Source organism: Telmatherina bonti, assembly GCF_933228915.1.
Source record: "Telmatherina bonti genome assembly, chromosome: 12".
In the NCBI taxonomy this organism is placed as follows: domain Eukaryota; kingdom Metazoa; phylum Chordata; class Actinopteri; order Atheriniformes; family Telmatherinidae; genus Telmatherina; species Telmatherina bonti.
Window position 1 is genome coordinate 29590726 of NC_136610.1, and position 19162 is coordinate 29609887.

At 38.6% G+C, this 19162-nt stretch overlaps 1 protein-coding gene across 8 annotated transcripts in view; it reads right to left on the reverse strand.

Annotated features, from left to right (window-relative positions):
- nlgn3a (neuroligin 3a) overlaps window positions 1-19162 on the reverse strand; it is a gene marked incomplete at both ends in the record, with an annotated part of 106439 nt that overhangs the window by 67468 nt on the left and 19809 nt on the right. For 7 of the 8 annotated variants that reach the window (XM_079249952.1, XM_079249951.1, XM_079249953.1 and 4 more), the window contains one exon: window positions 18165-18314. In XM_079249952.1, the coding sequence (XP_079106078.1) occupies window positions 18165-18314 (150 nt within the window). Of the gene's footprint in view, window positions 1-18164; window positions 18357-19162 lie in introns of all 8 variants that reach the window. The other variant, XM_079249956.1, reaches the window with a different exon arrangement.

Consider the following 19162-nt stretch of genomic DNA (forward strand, 5'->3'; position numbering starts at 1 on the left):
AGCATCTTTAATTGGAATTATATTATTCCACAGTGTATGTGAGCACAGAAGTAGAAGACAATAAAACAGGTGTAAAGGACTGGCACATAGTAGAATATAAATGTGTGATGAGGTGACAGATATGCTAACCAGCATATGTCAAAAAGCTGTTATCTGACCGGGGATTTTACAAAGAGAAACGGCCACACAGCCAAAGCAATGATGATGGAATGATGAAGAGTAAAATGTCAAGTCAGTGTGCACATCTTAACACACGCACACATTGTCTCACACACACACACACACACACACACACACACACACACAGAAACCACCAAAAGGCATATGCAGCGATGTTGAATCCAAACAAAGGAAGAGTTTTAAACTGGAATCACTTTTCGCTCAGAGAGATAAAAGAGGAGAAAGTTGTGAGAAATATTCATTATGACCAGAAACAAAGAGTTTCTTCATTGTGGTTGGAAGCAACAAAGATCACGTGAATTTCTTTAGAGGAGAAGAGAGAACCACAATTTCCAAGCAGCCTGAGATCAGTGTCCATGGTTTTTCTGTTAGTAAATGATTCCATTAAATTTTCATTTCATTCATTAGTCAGATCTAATATTCAGTTTTATGATGAAAAAAAACATGCAGATGAATCAGAAGTTACATCTATGGGAACATATCTAACATTTTTAATTAAGTAATAGAATAATTACTTTCCCTACTAAACAGTTATTTCTAATGTTGTTAATTTGTTACTAACTAAGTTACTTTTAGGGAAAAGTAACTAGTGACTATGATTTTTTTTTTTTTTTTTTTTTTTTTTTTTTTTTAAGTAACCTTGTCCGTTACCTAAAGTTGCACTCAGCAAAAAAAAAAAAAAAAAAAAAAAAAGGAAAGAAAAAAGAATAAATGACGCTCAATACCCACCTTTTTAGTTTAGCTTTCACTTGAATTTTTCTTCTTTTCCTATTTATTTGTCTGTTTATTGATTTTTATATATAAAAAAAAAAAAATATATATATATATATATATATATTTTTTTTTTTTTTTTTTTTTTTTTTTTTTTTCATTGACTTTTAATCTTTTATATATAATTGTCTTACCTAATTTCATCACATATTTTATGTACTTTTTATGTATCTACATATTACTTAGGTTTAATCTTATATCGTTTCATGGAATTATTGATTTAGTTATTTTATCTTGTATTTCTTTATTCTATCTTTTTAACCTTTTTTTTTTTTTCTTTAGCTTCGGTGTTTCTTTTTCCTCATGGGGATCCTCTGTGTCAGGGGCTGCACCTATTTGACTGGGTTTTTGTGGTGGGGGTGTTGGTAGGGGTTCTACACTGCAGCCATATGGCTGTGGTGTGGACTCCGGCCCGCCTGTTCCCTGTGGTTGTGTCTCTGTTGGTCATTCCCGGGGCGGCTCCTGACTGCTGTTTCCTCACAGCAGTGTAAACCCAGATATAGAGACAGAAGTTTTTATTTTGGCATTAATAGTCAGGGGAAGGGTTGGGTTGTGTGCTTGTACGGGTAACATGCTCGTGTGTTTTTAAGTGTTAAACTCTTTTTATTTTCATGTTGTTTTATGTTTTATGTTGCTGGAGAAATTACCCTGCTCATGAGACCTAAACAATTTTCAATGTCTTATTTTTGAAGAAAAACGTCAACACACTATTAGTTGTGATGACTGCTATTTAATCATTTAGCTAGCTTTGCAAGTTTTTTAATTATCCCTTATGACCTTGATTGTGTTAGATTAAGCAGTCAAACCTGCCTACACATTTAAATGATCATTTGTGTGTCTGGCACAGCTTGTGTCTGCCAAACTAATGCTAGAGCTCACAACACGTACCTGCTCAGCAGACATGTGAAGAGCTCTGCACAAGTCCCCTAGCTACCCATTGGTTTGTGTCAGGCGTGTCGCTGCAGAGAAACTCCCAGCGCTTGTAGGACTGAAGCTCTGGAGGACCAGAGTTGGCCACAACTGTATAATAGGCATCCCTTCTCCAACGCACCTGAATCAAATAGCTAAAATTCCCTCTTCAGCATGTTATCCAGCTCTGCTAATTGTCTGCAACAAGTCATTCATTTGATTCAGGAGTCTTGGGGAAGGGCTGCATCTGAAGGTTGCGGAATAGTAGATCATATGGACTGGACATGGGCACCCCTGGGCCAGAAGTATCTTCACCTCTGCAGTCTGTATTGTGAGTATAGCAAACCAAAGTATCCAGGAAGCTTAAATCGTTAGTAGGGCTTTATTAAAATACATTAATAACAGTAAAATATTTGGCTTTTCTGCATAGATTTTCTAATTGAGGTTTTTCTTTCACTTGGCATGACCATAATAATAGTATACTGTGTTACATACATGTTCTTTGGTGCAACTGCAACAGCTGTGTAATTACAAGATTTTTGCCTCACATGCAGTTCTTTCATATGAGATTCACAAGAACTTGAACTGTCCTTTTTACAGATTGCTTACTTGGTTAAGTTTTGTTTCCAAAAATCACCATGTGGAATCATTTGACATGCATTGTTTTATATCAAAAATAGATTTTATCACACCAGACGCTTTACAGTTCTGCATTCTGTTTTAGCTCACTACTCCGATGAGTTCCACTCCATTTACAAATGAAGTACAAAAAAAACCAAACAAAACATGGTGTTTGTACAAGACATCTCTCAACAAAGTACAGGTCTTTTATGATGTGTGATGGGCTGACACAAAATAAAAAAAGAAAAACTTGTGTCCATTGTGTCCCTTGGCAACCTTATGTTACAACAAATGAGTGTTTGGACCAAAAGCAGACCAAATCTTCTTCACTGCATTTGGGGATAACATACCCTAACACATTAGCATAAAAACCACAACAACAATCTGTCCCTGACTTTAGCTCGGCAATTTAGTGTCAGTTTTGTCCAACCAGCAATCTCTGTTAGGTCATTAAAGTGTTCATATGAATAATTTTTGCACTAACATCAACAAATTTAGACAATGAGTTATGGGGAGTCGTTAGGTTGCTTTTTCCTATGTTTATTTTACACTTTCCACAATAACATAATGGATCACACCTTATTTTCCAAGGTCAAGAGACAGGCACAGAGATAACGCCTTCCTTTCTTAACATGATTGGCAGTTGTTTCGTGAGCATTCGGGCATTGATAGGGACCACAGAATCCGTTGTTCGCTGGCTTACAACAACAAAGCCGTTCTAGTATCCTCTAATTCTTTACATTTCCCTGCAGAGTATCTCTTCCTTCATAGGGTTGAAAAGAATGGATGGGCAAAGGATATGGTGGAAAATCCCTCATGGATCAATTTATACCAATCAAGACCTCTAAACAGCGAAGGAGATGAAGTTGGACTAAGTTGGACTGCAGCCATTGCTCCTTTAACTACCGGATGTAAGGATATATTGAACTTCTGTCTCACACCTCAGCAGAAAAACAATTGTATTTTCTCCATAGTTATTCAGTCGACACACACCCTCCCATCCACATGTACGCACACACATACACACAATGTGTATGAGGCTTCCTTGGGGTTATGCTTTATGCCAAATCACAAATCATAAAATTAGCTGTCATCTATGAGTGATATTATTATAAATATGTAATATAGCATGAATAGAAACAGAATATTGGATCCATTTTGCTTGTAATCTATGTGGATCCATTTGAGACGTGCGTGAAATATCTGATTACTGACACTATATTCACAACACCTGCATCAGCAATTTTCTTTCTCAAAGCCTCAAGCAGGCACCATTTTCTCTGAACAGATGTGTTTCTCAGTTCTGTGCCATTTTAATAATACATAACTCCTACTTGAGAGGTGTGATTAAAAGAACTGTGACCGGACCTTGTTCACACACTGTCGCTCTCAACCTTCCTCCATCTGATTAGTGCGGTTCCACCCACTGTATCAGTACAACACATTCTCCTAATCTGCCCCTCCAACAACTTCGCTGCCCACTTCAATCCATTATCCTCAAATGTCCACCTACATTTGCTTAGCAATCTCCTTCACAACCACCTGAGGTGCTACATGCTGCCTACAACGCCCCCCTGGGTCATCTCGAAGTCAGCCACATTCTCCTCTCTGTTCTCCTCCTCCTACTTTCACCTTGTCATTTCAGCATTCAGCTCCTCGCTCTCTCCAGACTCCCTCCTCTCTTTGCCCCTCTGCAGCAGCGCTTTGTGGTGGCAGCTGTGGAGAGTGTTTCCCACACAAGTGAGGACTGCTGACCTTGGTTGTTAGGCTTGGCCACTGCTATGATTAATGCCCCTACAAGACATGAAGGCAGTGGCTCTTCCTGCAGGGCAAATGTATATCTTTTTACACACTTCATTTCTGTTTCTGGACACACCTCATGATGGACAAAACTTAACCTGGGCTGAAATTCTACCTTCATAATGTTGCTGAAGAGCAAGTAGACAACAGAAGAAGGGGTGAGGGATCAGACATGCTGCATTGGACTCATTGGTAAGGTGTACATGCTGACTTTTGTTCAGTAAGGCAGTTTGCCTGCATTTATTTTGCCCCAAGGAAGAAGAAGGAACCAGTGTGTTTTTTTGGTGCTGAAGTTTAAAATCCCTAAGGGACAAATCCACTAAGAAGAAAAGATGTCCTGCCATTAGGAGCCCCATCCTCCTGCCTTGAGCGCAAAGCAAAACGGCATTCGAGCAATGCTTTGCCTCAGACGGCACATAAACAAGAATTCCAATAAAACATCGGAACAGACTGAAGTTATCAAAGTCTAAGAAATGCAAATATTCACCCCTGGTTGTTCAATATATCTTGCTAGTGTCATTTCTTGACAGAATGATGTCTGTTCAAAGACTTCATAGAGCAATATGTACTGTTTTCATTTAATTGATTTTTCTTCCCCGCGTCAATATTTCAGCAGAGAAACAGAACAGTAATTTACACTTCCCATTACCTGAGCTGCATTTTTTTTGTTGTTGTTTTTGTCTCACTTTGTTTGCTTAAATTCACTTGAACTTGGTAATATCAATGGTTTAGCATCATTTAAAAACAACACGCTTAACACCGTGATTAACTGTTTAAAAAGCACAAGATGTATTGGATTTATGCAGTTTAGAATGTCTAAGAGTATCATAATACATCTCTACTAAATATTAGGGTGCCATTATTCAACAAAAATCAAGACTAAATGCAAAAGCATAATGCATGACTGATGATATTTTCTCCGATGTCTCCATGCATCAAGACCTGTATATCTGATTTCTTTAGTCTTTTTACATCTGTGCAGGTGCAAAAGGAGTGTGCTGCTTTTATCTTGCAACATCTTCAGTTAAAAAGAGACAGCATCACAACGTGAGCAGAAGAATAAATGAAAACTTGATGGTGTCTGGTGGTGGGACGTCAGTGTATAATCAAGGTAAAGGATGTTTATTATATGTGGGCACTGATATATTCAACAAAAAGCCAATGTTTACAAATATCAGGAAATGTCACTAAGTACATAAGTACTCTGAATGAAATCCTATAAGTAATGCATCACAGACACGTCAGATCAGATTAAAACATCTGATTCCTTCCACGTGTCTGATTTTAATTATCATGTAAAATGACTGCAAAGTGCCTGATGGCCTGTTGCTGAAACACAGGTCCAAATCATCAAACTGCTGCCCCCATGCTTAACAAGTAATATGAGGTGTTTGTGACCTGATATGCTGCTTGGTTTTTCCATGGTGCTGTTTGTTATGGCTAACATCTCCTTCCTGATCTAGAGAGCAAAAAGGGCACTACTCTAGAAGTGTTGCTCTCTTCAGATGCATCTTTATCAAACTTCAACTTTACTACCATGTTCTTTAAAGAGAGAAAAGGTTTTCTCTGGAAAGCAATCCAAACAAGCCCTGCTTGGATATGTGTATTTGTAGTTCAACTGACATGTATAATAACACGCCAACTGAGATCTAACGAGTCGCAAGTGCAGCTCTTCGGGTTTTCCAACTTCTCAGTGTTAACTTGCTGAGATGTCGACTACTGAGAAGAATGACAACTGTCTTGAATGTTTTCCGCTTGTGAACAACATTTTCACCGCAGCATGATGGACTCCAAATTGCTGGAAATAGTGCTGCCCCAACAGGGAGCAACAATTGTTTCTCTGTGTCTTTCTTCTATGGCATCGTGTTAAGACACACTAGAATGCCCCAGAATAGCAAACTGCAGAAACTTCTGCACCCGGCTTTACTTTTGCTTTGTCTTCACTAAATAAAAAATAATGTGTTGTATTGTATTGTGCATTGTTGTTTTTTTTTTTAGAGGTTGTACTTACCTCATTTTAAGACTGGGATGTTTTTTTTTTGTTTTATTCTTGTTTTTTCTTACCCTTGTTATGTCCAAGTATATAAAAGCTTGAAGCTGAAAAAGTGTGCACTTTCTTTGTCACTTGACTGTAACGGTTTCATTTGCTATACTATATTTTTGCAATGTGATGGCACATTAAAGGTTAAAGGTACTTTCAATTTATGTCCTTGAGAAATCAAGGTTATGTTGCAAGTACTGAGCAATAAACCAGTCCAAACAAGCCAATGTATAGTGGGTCACAGTCGGTGTGAATATATTCCTGGATTTACTGGCAGAGCTGTTAAAAGGGCATCTGGCTCTAAAAGCAAAGGGGAAGGCCAGGGATCCACACCAAACTCTGAAACGTCTGTATGTGTAAATTTATAGTCCAAAGGTGGGAGAAAAGTTGCACAGACAACACTCAATACTGTACATTCATTATATACGACTCTGATATATTGAAAATAAGAACCAGCGAAAAATTGTATAAAAAAATGAAGAAAAAATGTTTAATCAATATAAGGTCAGATTATAGCTACTGTTCCACCACACCAGGCTTATCATTCTAACCATTGCTCCCCATAAACCACTACAGCTATTAGCTTGAACAGGAATAATGTTTACTAATGTTTCGACTGCAAACGGAAGCTTCACAAGAAGCACATCCTCCATCACTAACAGTAAAGGTCAAACCTCCAGCAATAAAGCATCTCAGCCACAAACACTGACACAAGGTTGACATTTTCCCTCACTGAACTGCTTTTCCATCTGCACATTTCATATTGCCATCTTGGGGTGAAGTGTTCCATTTTTACATGAGATGCTGCAGAGGACCCCTTGACCAGATGAAAGCAATTGTCGGGTTAGCTCTTTGATGTCTTTGTAATGCATATTTACTGTTTTGGTGAAAGCACTGCAATCATCTAAACGTTTTTTTTTTGTTTGTTTTTTTTTTCCATCTCTGGACAGTGCTACAGCAGAGCTTGTTTTGCATAGTGAAAAGCACTTGTGTACCACAGAAATTAATTTCTTAATGTCACAGTTTCCCAGAATGTCATGCTTATGAAATGTAATGAGCTTTGTTCCTGTTTCCATTTGTTCAAGGATGAAGGGGAAGGACAAAACTCATTTACAATGCAACTGGCTATCTGAGTTCAAGTCACAACATTACGAGGAAAATTGTTAATACAGTGTAGAACATGTTTGTGCAACTTTGTTACGATGATCCTGAGCAAGGGTCTAGACACACCTTGAAATACTGTGAAAGTAACATCCCTTCCAGTAATCTGATTTAAAATGACAAAAATACAAGCAGGATTAAAAGGGACAAAAAAATAGCATCTAGTACTTATTAGTAGGGTAGTCAAAGCCCATAAAATAAACCAAATAATTGCTACTTTGATATAAAAACTCACCTGCTGCTTTAGTTCTGCCATCATGCTGAGTCCATATATCATTTTCTGCAGTGATTGATTTTTAAGTGGATGTAGCCAGTGATGTCAAATGAAAACAATTTTGTTTTTATATGAATGCGAATTAAAAAGAAAAAAAAGAAAAAGGATCAAAAGGTAATTGCTTCTTTGAGAAAACATAAATCCTTGCTATCCAACCTGGAGACAGCCTTGTTACCTGACCTTATCTAAAGTTGAGCCTCACATAAAAAAAGTGACAGTGTCTTGCTTTCTGAAAGCTGTTTTGATAAATGACTCCTGTCAGTATTAACCACTCTGACAAATACATTGTATTTCCTGCAACAGCTTTACACTTAGCACGTCTTTTTCTGTTTTTTTTTTTTCCAAGTGAATTATCAGCAGTAGAAATGTTTGAAATTGCAAAAGCCGTACATACAGTTGTTTAACATTATGTAATATATTATAAAGTCAGTGCTGCAGATGTGATTTTAGATTAACAAATGTGACACAGAGACATGTTTTACCTGGTTGTTTATGATAAGCAAATCAATTTCCAGTAGTTTTCAAGCTTTTCAGTTACTAGCTTTTACAGCTCTTATATACATAAATATACATATTGCTTGGGTCACTGTAGCTTGCTTGGACCAACTCTGCAGGAATAGTTAAGATTTGTTACTTTTACTTGCAAAGTAGTGCGCATGTTGCATGTTGCACATGACAAAATGATCTTTGATGGCTTACACTTAACAGCTGCAGCTTTTATTCATTTTTCAACTTTATTCTACTTTTTAAATGCAGGACACTTTTTCTAAAGTGATACATTCATATGCACAGCATATGAAATCATGTTGAGGAGTTTGCATATTCTCCCTGTGCACTCATGGCATCAGATGAAAACGTCATTACCCAGGTAAGTCGAATCCCCGACCACATCGGATGCAAACCATGCTCTCGATGAATGCAGGCATGTGTTCTGAGTGTTCTGGGATTGAAAATATCTAGTTTTTGTCACTCGGCTGTCAGCGGTGATCCCCCTACTATGATTGAAAGGGTTTGGACTCTTCAGATTACTGCACTGTGACATTGATCTGAAGTTTTTAATTCCCGATACTGCTGTACACACGCCTGGTTAATTTCCGACCATGAATGGGGGTTTAGCAAGCCTGGCTACTGATGTATTCACACATTGTGGATTCTCTCTCCTATAGTCCAAAAACCTGCATGTTGGTTATAGATTGTTTCTGTGTTGGCCCAGTGCTGGTGACTTGTCCAGGGTATTTTCTGTCTCTAACCCAGTCGCAGATGGGGAGGCTCAGTCCGCCTCAGCGACCTTGAATAGGATAAAGCAGGTACTGTATAAAAAATAGATGAATGACTGAGGTTGTGTATATTATTTATAGGTATTCAATGTGTTTACCAACAGTAAACATTGGTCGCAGCACTCCCAGTTTAAAGAATCAGACCCATATCCTGACAGGTAAACCAAGCTAATATCCAGACGGTGACAACAGGAGAAATGACATTTTTCAGTCTCAAACAATACAAACCTTAAATCTAACAGCAGTTAAAGTAAAGGCAATATGTAACTGAAGAGTTTTGCACCATGTTACTTCTTCATTAGACTGTTTACTACATTTCCTCAACTGCTAAACATCCGTCTTACTACATGGAACATGTTAGGTGGATCCAGTCAGTGTAAACATACATTTTAAAAATCCTTTTGTTCAAACTTCAACAGATTTATCATACAAATCCATGGAAGTGACACTTAAACATGGATCTTTTGCCATCTGTAGTTGTAATTAACAACCATCTCATAGCAGTTTATCACTCTCAAAAATCATAAAAACATAACTTGCTGATAAATTTCCTGAGACCTCTCTCTATTTTTACATGTACATGGACATGACACTAACTAAACATAAGAATACTGACTCATGGCATTTATTTACCTGTTTTGTTTGTATAAAAACTGATTAAAGTTCAGAGTTTGTGTCTAAGTTGTTAACTAACTGCTGTCCTGGAGCTTTGGTGGCATGAATTATCTCATTTTAAACTTCATGTTTGTCTTTTTTCACAGTTTATTAAGTTGTTGTTGTTGTCCTAAAATGTATGTCCATGTAATAACTATGTTATAGATCTTTTCTACTTGACAAGCATCACCTCATGTTATAGAAGATTGTGATCCATCAGACAATAATCACATTGTTATACCCTCTCCTTCCTCCTATTCTTCAACACACAGCTACACAATCTGCTCTCTACGTAATATTTGAGTTTAGAGTTTAGTTAATATATTAGTTGGTTTTATAAGTTTTGTTATATATATTTTTTTTTTTTGCTTTAGAAAAGACCCTTTATTCCATCTTCCTATTTTTATTGTACATGGCTTTAACCTTTGTTTTAGTTGAATTCCATATAAATTCTCTGTAAATGCCACAGTTTTAACCCCTTAAATGTGAATGACCAACAATTTGTCAGAATAATCATAATTGTTTGTTGTTTCATTTTTAAATAATTATTCCAACCTGATGGAGGACTCTTGTCCAAGACAAATTTCTCTCTGGGACACAATAGTTAATCTTAATCTTAATCTCCCTAAAGGCCCAGGTGCAGGGCAGGCACAAAGCAAACTCCTTATTGAAATATATTTCTCATGTATAAAGCCAGATGTTCATGTCCATCTGCATGAACCTTCAAATTATCTTTGTTTATTGGCTTTTATACAATTTACAAAGTGAGTTAAAGCATGTCTGCTGAACTGCCGTATGCTGCAAAGCTGATATCAGTACACAGTAATAAAAGGTTGCATATTTACAAGGAAACTTATGGAAAAGTAACCAAGAATGGAAACTGCTTTTAGAAGCAGGAAAATGTTTGTATCTTTGTTGCTAGAAAGTGTACTTTTTTTTTCAAAACCTTTTATGATTAATAACTATTATAAGTGGAATCAAAGAGACATTTAAGGCAGTTATTGATATTACATTTTAGCAAAATACAGCATGAAAGGAGTGGTCTAAATAAACCCAGATAGAAATCATTAATCTTTTTAAAGAAAATAAAATGTCCCTCCCTTGATGTGCTAATCAGAGCCCAGTACTCTGCTTCAATTTATACTTTAACAACGCAGCAACCTCAAAACAAATGAATGAGAACTCAGTAACATCAAACCTTTAAATATTTAGACATGCTATAGCACAAAACTGTCAAACAAAAATAAGACTCTCCTGTTGAGGAACTGTTGTTTGACATCAAATGTTTCCTTATTTCTGTGAGCTCAGTCATACTGTGCATGTTCCCCTTTCAGTTTTAATCAATATTTTGCCAGGGTTTCATGCTACCGGGAAAACATCTTCTTGGATATGGTAGAAAGCCAAGGACAGAGAAACAATAGCCCCATCTTGGCCCTGTCTTTCAGTGCCAGAAGTTTGTAAGAGTGTGTAGAGCAAGAGTGGCTTAAGAGTTAATTTCCTGGCAGTGTTTTGTAGGAGAGCTGCATCAACAAGCTGCTGCAGACTGGAGCATGAAAACCATTACTTCAATCCCTCACTCCCTGACATTAATAGGATGAATAAATGTTTTTGTTCTCTGCTTAATTTGGATGAATTCATCTAAATGGCAACAAAAACAAGTAAATATCCATCTCAGCTCCCCTCCTGATAATACAAGACAAAGAGAAGCAGTCTGCCTTTGCTTTTTCTTCCACCTACTGTTCATGAATTCCTTTGCTCTTCACCGAGCTCATACATCAGATACTAAACAAAATGACTGAGACTGCGAACACATACTGAGAAAGACTTATTTTATGTCAAAGGGTTTATTTTAAGTCAGTTCACCCTTGCCACATACAAGATTATGTGGAATTTAACTCCATAATAACTTAGAAACAATTGCCATCCTGACATCTGATATAAGTGGTGAGACACACAAAGGCAGATTATATTCTAGCACATTCTTTTAAAAAGTCTCGATCCTTTAAAAGCTGCATATGGACACAACAGAAATGCGGGAACAGCTTAAAGATGACTCACAGAAGACTGAGCTGCTCAATGTAAATGATTTCAGCCTTATCTTACGTACCATAACAAACCTAGTTTGTTAAGGTTTCATTTCATAACCTCACTGGATCCAAAAGATTAATGTCCAAGTATCTCATTATGCAAGAAAGGATCAGGTTTGGGGGTGGCTTTAATGCTGTGGCTGATCAATGTGCACTAAACTACATGAGTAAAAAGCATGAGTAAAATTACTAAAAGAAAAATACCTTTAATGTTACTGTGTAAACAATAAATACTTATCCATTGGTATAATATCATAAAACCCTTTGCATAAAGTCCTTTACTGAAAGAGTAGAAAAGGGCTAAAGCTTTTATAGCACAGAGAAGAACATCTTACAGTATTACTACTTAACCAACATCCAGTAGAGTACAGTGTTTAGGTCAGGAGGCCACGAGCACACTGAGTGCAGCGCAACTCTCAGTGGAGCTCAGCTGTTATTCTGTAGTGAAAACAACTGTACAAACTTGAGTGGTAAGACTGCATTTTCCTGTTCAATTTTGTTCACACACAGCCACAAATACACCTCTGCCCCTCAAATCCCTGGCTGAACTACCATTAGTCACCGTTTTAAGTTCAGGAGAGGGATATAACAGAGAGGCGCAGAATCACATATCACACCCAGTAGAACTGGCAATTCAATAAATCAATCCTTAATCACCTACGCTGCTGCTTCGGCGATGAGGCCGCTGCTTTCACATGTACCCATACAGTACAGTAGGTCGAGGTTATTTAGATTGAATCTAAAACTATTCTTTTGAGGGCCTGAATACCTCGAACAGACTGAGGTGGCAGTCCGCAGAGGTGACGGCTGCACTGTAGAAAGGCTGTGATCAGCGAGATATGGAAGATAAACATCAAAGGTCACAAATAAACCCTGTCAGGGTGAAAACTCTTCGGAAGTACACACCGCACTTGACCACTTTCCTTTTTTAGAGTGCTTGGCTGTGAGGAAGATTCTCACCTTGGGTTTTGGCAAGTGAAGCAGCCTTTGTTAATTTCTAATGCATTTGGAAACTAGTAATTAAGTCCCACCCCTCCAAGCACCCCCCCCCCCCCCCCCCCCCCCCCCCAATGGACTGAGAAATTGACATGCTCCGGAGAGCCCATGAGTAATTATATTTGTAAAGAGCAGTGATACAAGATACTCCCCTCTGACTGGGACTCATTACACATCATTAGAGAGGAGCAGCAACTAGGCACTTGCATGTGCATCGTGTGCATTTGACCACACACGCACAGCGTCTCTTTCTCTTAGCCTCTTACACACACGCATCCACATGTGCAGATCAGTGGGCAGAAATTTAAACAGTTTGTCTTCAGTAAAGAAACTCTGCTCCTCAGACCCCTGACCTGAGCACGGGGAGTCCAGGCATACAGTCGTCTGAATGGGGTAAAACTCTGCACTCGATAATTCATCTGCAGATAATCATACTGCAGTGGGTCAATAAGTAATTAAAGATAAAATCTGAAATGAATTCTCATTCATCTTAACAGGTTGAAATATGAAAGTTTGCAAATGGGGCTTGAGGAAAATTGTGGTCCATGCTTTGAAGCAATAATTACCATTACAGCAGTGTGGAGCTAAGAGCTGCAAGGGGGTGATAGAAGAACCCTCTTTAATTGGAACAGGAGTGTCGGTGATTCAACACATCAGAGTACCTGAAGAGAATTCGTCTCCATGTTCATCTCTTCTCTGCACAGCATTTCACCTGAGCCCCGACTACTTTTTCTTTTTTAATGAGTTTTGAGTTTTACTGTGGCTGCCATAAGGATCTTCTGAAACCCCACTGAAATGCAGAGAAAATCCACTGTGGCATCTCCTCTGGAAACAAACTAACAAAAAAAAACAAAACTAAATGCTAAATCTATACTTCAAACTCCCCACACAAAGTCTTTCAATTTTGCTTGATTTGAGAGTAAATTTATAACGCCATGTAGGGTGAAAATAGCACTGCAGCAGGATCTGTATCACCAAAATTAAATGACAGAGGTAGCTAAGTAAAGCATTTATTTGAGGATTTTTAGTTCTGTTAGCTGCTGTTCAATTTGCTGTTAAAATGATTTTTAGTCTCTGAGTTAAAACCTTTCAGCAGATGTGTCATGGCGGACTGCTGTTGCATAATAGTTTTGACGTACTGCTTCAGTAAGATGAGTTAAATATTCACATTGTTGTGTGTATATCAAACAGTGTTTACTGCATTATTAATGAGTTGTTCAGATTGCCCAGGGATGGTGGGAAAGCTACGTTAGCGCCAAAACATGCAGTTGGAGTTGCCTTATCTCCTTTCACTTTAAACTCATTATCATGTCTAATTCTCTCTGCCTCCATTGTTCCCTCGTCCTTTTAAGCAGCCTAATTAAACAGGCTTTCTCTGTTTCATTAATATGCATCTATTTATTTATTCAGCATTTCTACATGTAACCAATTTGCCCTTTATAGAACCTATAGATGTATAAGACCAGGAGGGATTCTCTCATCTGTGTCGGATGATCTGACGTTAGACTAAATGAGTCCAAAACAACCACTTAATCCGGCACACTTAGATCTGATTTAGCTGGATCCACACTAAAACTGACACTGGCATCTCTTTAAAAATGAACAACCTGAAAGCATAAAGCAAAATGAAAATGTAATTCTGATTTCTGTTGCTCCATTTTGTGACTGAATTCTGACAGCATAGTGTTAATTAGGCCATCATGGCGTAATTTCTGTTGCCTTGCTTTTATTTGGTTTATATGAGTGTGTCAGTAACAGTTTAAAGCTGTACCATGGGGAGATTATCAGACCATGCTAGAGCGACGGACATTATCGCTCAACTACATGCATCGCTTCTTCTCCATTCATTGGTCAGAGTGGCTGTTGGGAGCACACCAAGAGAGCTGCTTTGTGAGCTGTATTTGTTGTCTATGACCCTGCATCTTTTTGAATGTGTGTGTGTCTGCATACAAATGCGTCCATCATGTGTGTGGTTTGCTCTTGCTTTGTCTCGCTGACTGTGCCCATAGTGTGTTTGATGATGTGAGCACTTGCGTGTGCATGTGAAAGTGCTCATGGTACTTGCATGTGTTGCTTGTGTGCATGCATGTTGAATGACATTTGGTGAAACGTGGCAGCAAGAGAGGAAACATCTGACTCATAATTGAAGTGCCATGAAAGAAATATGGTCATGAATCTGTATTAGGCTTATGCACTCGGCTTAAAACCGGCGGCAGTAGCAGGAGCATGCTCAGCCAGTGTTCTGACTACCTTCCAACCCTGAAGGCTGATTACAACGCTCAGAAGGATACTCCAGAAAAATGACACAGGAAAACACAGCATATTCAGGGTGAGCAATCCTGATGACAAAATCGATAGGCCGTAGCGCTTTCATCTCCATCAAAAAGAGAGTCTTGGGATGAATGTAGTTGTACCTCTGTGATTCACCCACAGCAATCATCTCAATGTCCTGGAGGATAAAGCAGCACTCCTCATTCACCCTCTTGCTCTTGACATGTAGAGCTCTCTGAATAGCAAGCTGATGCAGTCTGCTCTTTTAGCTAAAGACATTCCATATTTTTCATGTTGTAAATAAATGCCATGAAAAAAAACTGAACAAACTGATGTGGCTTACAAGCATGGTCTGTGTGTAACAAAGTCTGATGTATCTCAGTAGATTGTTTCTACTAAATGACAGTGGGGCTAAGCATAACTTGTCACAGGTTAAGCTGTACAATTGTTTATTATCTTGTGACCGTTTAGTGACCCAGACCCTTCGCCCCATTAAGATTTCCCAAGACTAAACAAGAAGAAATATTAATATAGCTCATTTCGCTGTGTCCCAGACAACCTTTGTTGTCCAGTTAAACACACACTGTACTGCCCCAATGGGCTACATGTCGTCATTATGATGAACATGGGAACTTTTTTCTTTTTTTTCTATTTTTTGTCCATATACCATTCATCTCCTGTAAATAATTGGCCCACACAACCTTTGCAGCTGAGATTTGGACATCAGGTGGCCTACGAAACACTTAATAGTCCCATAATAGAGCCATTGTTGCCAAAAGTGGTAAGAATTTGGCCCTATTGTATCTGCTTTCTGGGTAAGCTTGACTTTTCTTTACAAATGCCATTGTTGAATCCACCTATAATCTTAAACTACTTTTAGCTTGTGCTTTATTCCACCCACCCATCCATCCATCCATCCATCCATCCATCCATGTCTGAGTTAGCAAAAGAAAATGGGTGGATGTCCAGGAGAAACTGAAAACCCAGATATCCTTCTCCCAAGCAACACTCGTAGGTTCCTCTTCGGGAATTCTGAGTGTTCCCCAACCAGAGGGACACATAATTAAATGCAGTGTTAAAAATGTAGGTGCTGAAATGCAGAACCAACTTGCTTATAAAAAACTCTTCAGGCTTTGCCTTAACATCTCAGTATTACACCATATCTAAAAGATGAAGAGGGTATCATTTAGGATATATATCAGTTTGTGGAAGGGTGTCTTTAGGTTTCAACTTCACCCTTTTGCCACTTTTATGTTGAATTTGGAAATCCCAAAATTTGAAGGTATGAATCTGTACACTCTTGCAGCAGCTACAGAATTTCAACTATTGTATAAAGAATTATAGTCTTTAATAATACATAACTTTAATGGACTTAAAACCATGGGGAACTACAAAAGGTCAATTTCCACTGTGTGTGTGTGTGTGTGTGTGTGTGTGTGTGTGTGTGTGTGTGTGTGTAGTGTGTATAGCTGCACCTTGGCATCCGGAGATAATTGCAGCAATTTTAGTCAATTGTTTTGTTCAAACCAGGTGTGGCGCAGGGCTTGTCATATGCATCCCATATAATCCATGTCTGCTAATCATAAGTGCCAGGTCTGTGTTTTTTTTTTTTTTAACGGTGCACGCTTCCATAATGCATCAAGGTCAGCAGTTAGGATAAAGCCACAAAAACAGACACAGGAACAGTGTAGAACATCTGGAAAATTACAAAAAAAAAGCCTCCATGAAAGGTTTTCACTCGCTAGACTCTTATGTCTACCCAGTGACATCAGGCGAGAAGTCAGTCTCTAGACCTTATGTTTTTTTTTCATCATGGACAACAAGATGTGGAGAAGTTGAGAACCACAAGATTTTATTCCACCACACACATCCTTTTTACAAGGACAACAGCCAAAAGGAACAGCCATGGGCTATCAGTAGTTTTGGGTGTAGATGGTGAGTTTAACATATTTATTAACATATACGGTTCATTCTTATTAATGCATACTTTCCATTCACTTAGTTAACTGTCTGTAAAGAGCAAATGATTCCTATTTTTCCTCTACTGCCCACCCGTATGAACCTGTTCAGTCCTAACTTAGCTTCATCATCTTGAATCACTTGTAGCTGTTTGCCAACATGTAAGTAAACAACTAATAACTTGCTGACTATGATAAACTTTGGTAATGATCATCAGCTCATGAAGTCTTGACTGCATGTCTCTGGCACAAATTTATATTCATCATGAGAGAAACATGTAACTGTGTAAAGCACTTCACTTACAAGGCAAAATGCTGACCCATGGTTTTAACTGGTGACATGTCTTGCAGTGCTTTAAAAAAATGCTAAGCTAACCATGAGAACAAGGGGATCTTTTAACATTTATCTTCAGTTGACTTTGGGCTGAGAGCCTAAGTTGGTACAGGGATGCTAAAAAAATACTGGAAAACACATTTATAAGTTTGTGCCATTTGTGGTTTCATGGATTGTGTTAAAAATGAAGAAAGATGGAATAACACCAGCTATACTTTTATATCAATAGCTCCATACAACTTGGAAGCCAAAGCAATATGTCAACAACTAAACAAGCAGAGGGACATTTCATTTTCTATTCAGATCATTTGCTCCCTGCTGACAGTCATTCTAACTTGGGAAAATTCAGATAGACTCTTTCACCCCCCAAACAAACACATGTTCACACACCTGCAAAAACACACATTTGTGTGAAAGTGGATTCAGCTGTGTGAGTCAATCTGCCACCCATCTTAACTTGGGGAAAACCTCTCAATCTAACTGAGATCTAACAGACCCTTCTCTTCTCCTCTATCTCCCCAGCATCACGCCCATCTCATCATTTTTTCAGCTTCATTACAATTATGTCTTAATTTATTCTAAATCCCAGTCACAACAACAAGCCCACATTCAGCAGACTCAATTACTGTGATTGTGATACATGAACACCACATCAACAAGAAGCACAGGAACCAGTCCTGTATGTGTTTTTCCTATGCCTTATTTAGAATAGATGTAGCAATCAGCAGTGCTCATTACACCTAGGTGCCCTATAAAGATGCCCCAGAAAAATGTCCTTGAAGTAGAGGAGGTAAAGGGAGAAAAAAGGGAAAAGAGGAAAATGTGCTTACCAAGGACTCCAACACGATAGTTGAGAGTGATAACGATGACATTTCCATAGCTGGCCAGGACGCTCCCATCAATCATGTTGCCTGTCCCCTCCATGTAGGACCCTCCATGAATGTAGACCATCACAGGTTTGGCGCCAGTGTCTCGTATGTCTGCAAGAGTGGCCATCATTAACACATTCACATTGTCGTCCACTCACTCGGATCAAGGGTCAACTCAGATTCAGATACAGCAGTTACAGGACATGGTGGTCACAAACAGACAAACTGACTGCCCTCTCCCAGATACCAGCTGTAATCACACAGCCTACTGGCCTACGAATTGAAATGGATGCAATATTCTATCAAATCTGCACTATGAAAAACAAATTAATGTCCACTTAAGTTCTGCTTTATTACAATAATTGGCCATCTCAACTGAAAATATGGCTGGTCATTTATCTCATGAACACCAAACTACTGGGGATGTACGCAGGTGCTCGTTGCATTCCAGAAGTGGCGCCACTTCCTAATATAGACATGCAGAAACCCATTAGGGAGAATAAAGAGAGGTACTTTGACACATCTCCCATCCAGGGAGAAGGCTAATCTGGCTTGACGGTGATGGAGGAAAACGCACTGGCTAATTACACAACGCTACCTTGGACCACTGTGGGTTTTTTTTTTTTAACACAGGTTCCATCATGCTGCAACAATTTATTTGCACAGACCTGCTTGGAATTACAGGCAGTCACATTTCTGCTTCAGTTTTGGTAAAGGGTTGTTTATTTTACTCCAGAAGCAGGGTTTGATACCCAGCTGGGGTGACACTCTAGCCAGATAAAGCACATCTAGAGGTAGAGGGAAGAAAAAAGCCTCTGTCTGAGGAATACACTGAATTACTGACTAGCTAGCTCGAGCTGGGAGACAAGACAAGAAACTCTCTCTCTCATTTTCACTCCTGCTTCCCCCCCAGCCTGAGTCCTGTGTAGCTTCTCGTCTCCCCCTCTCACTTTGTATCG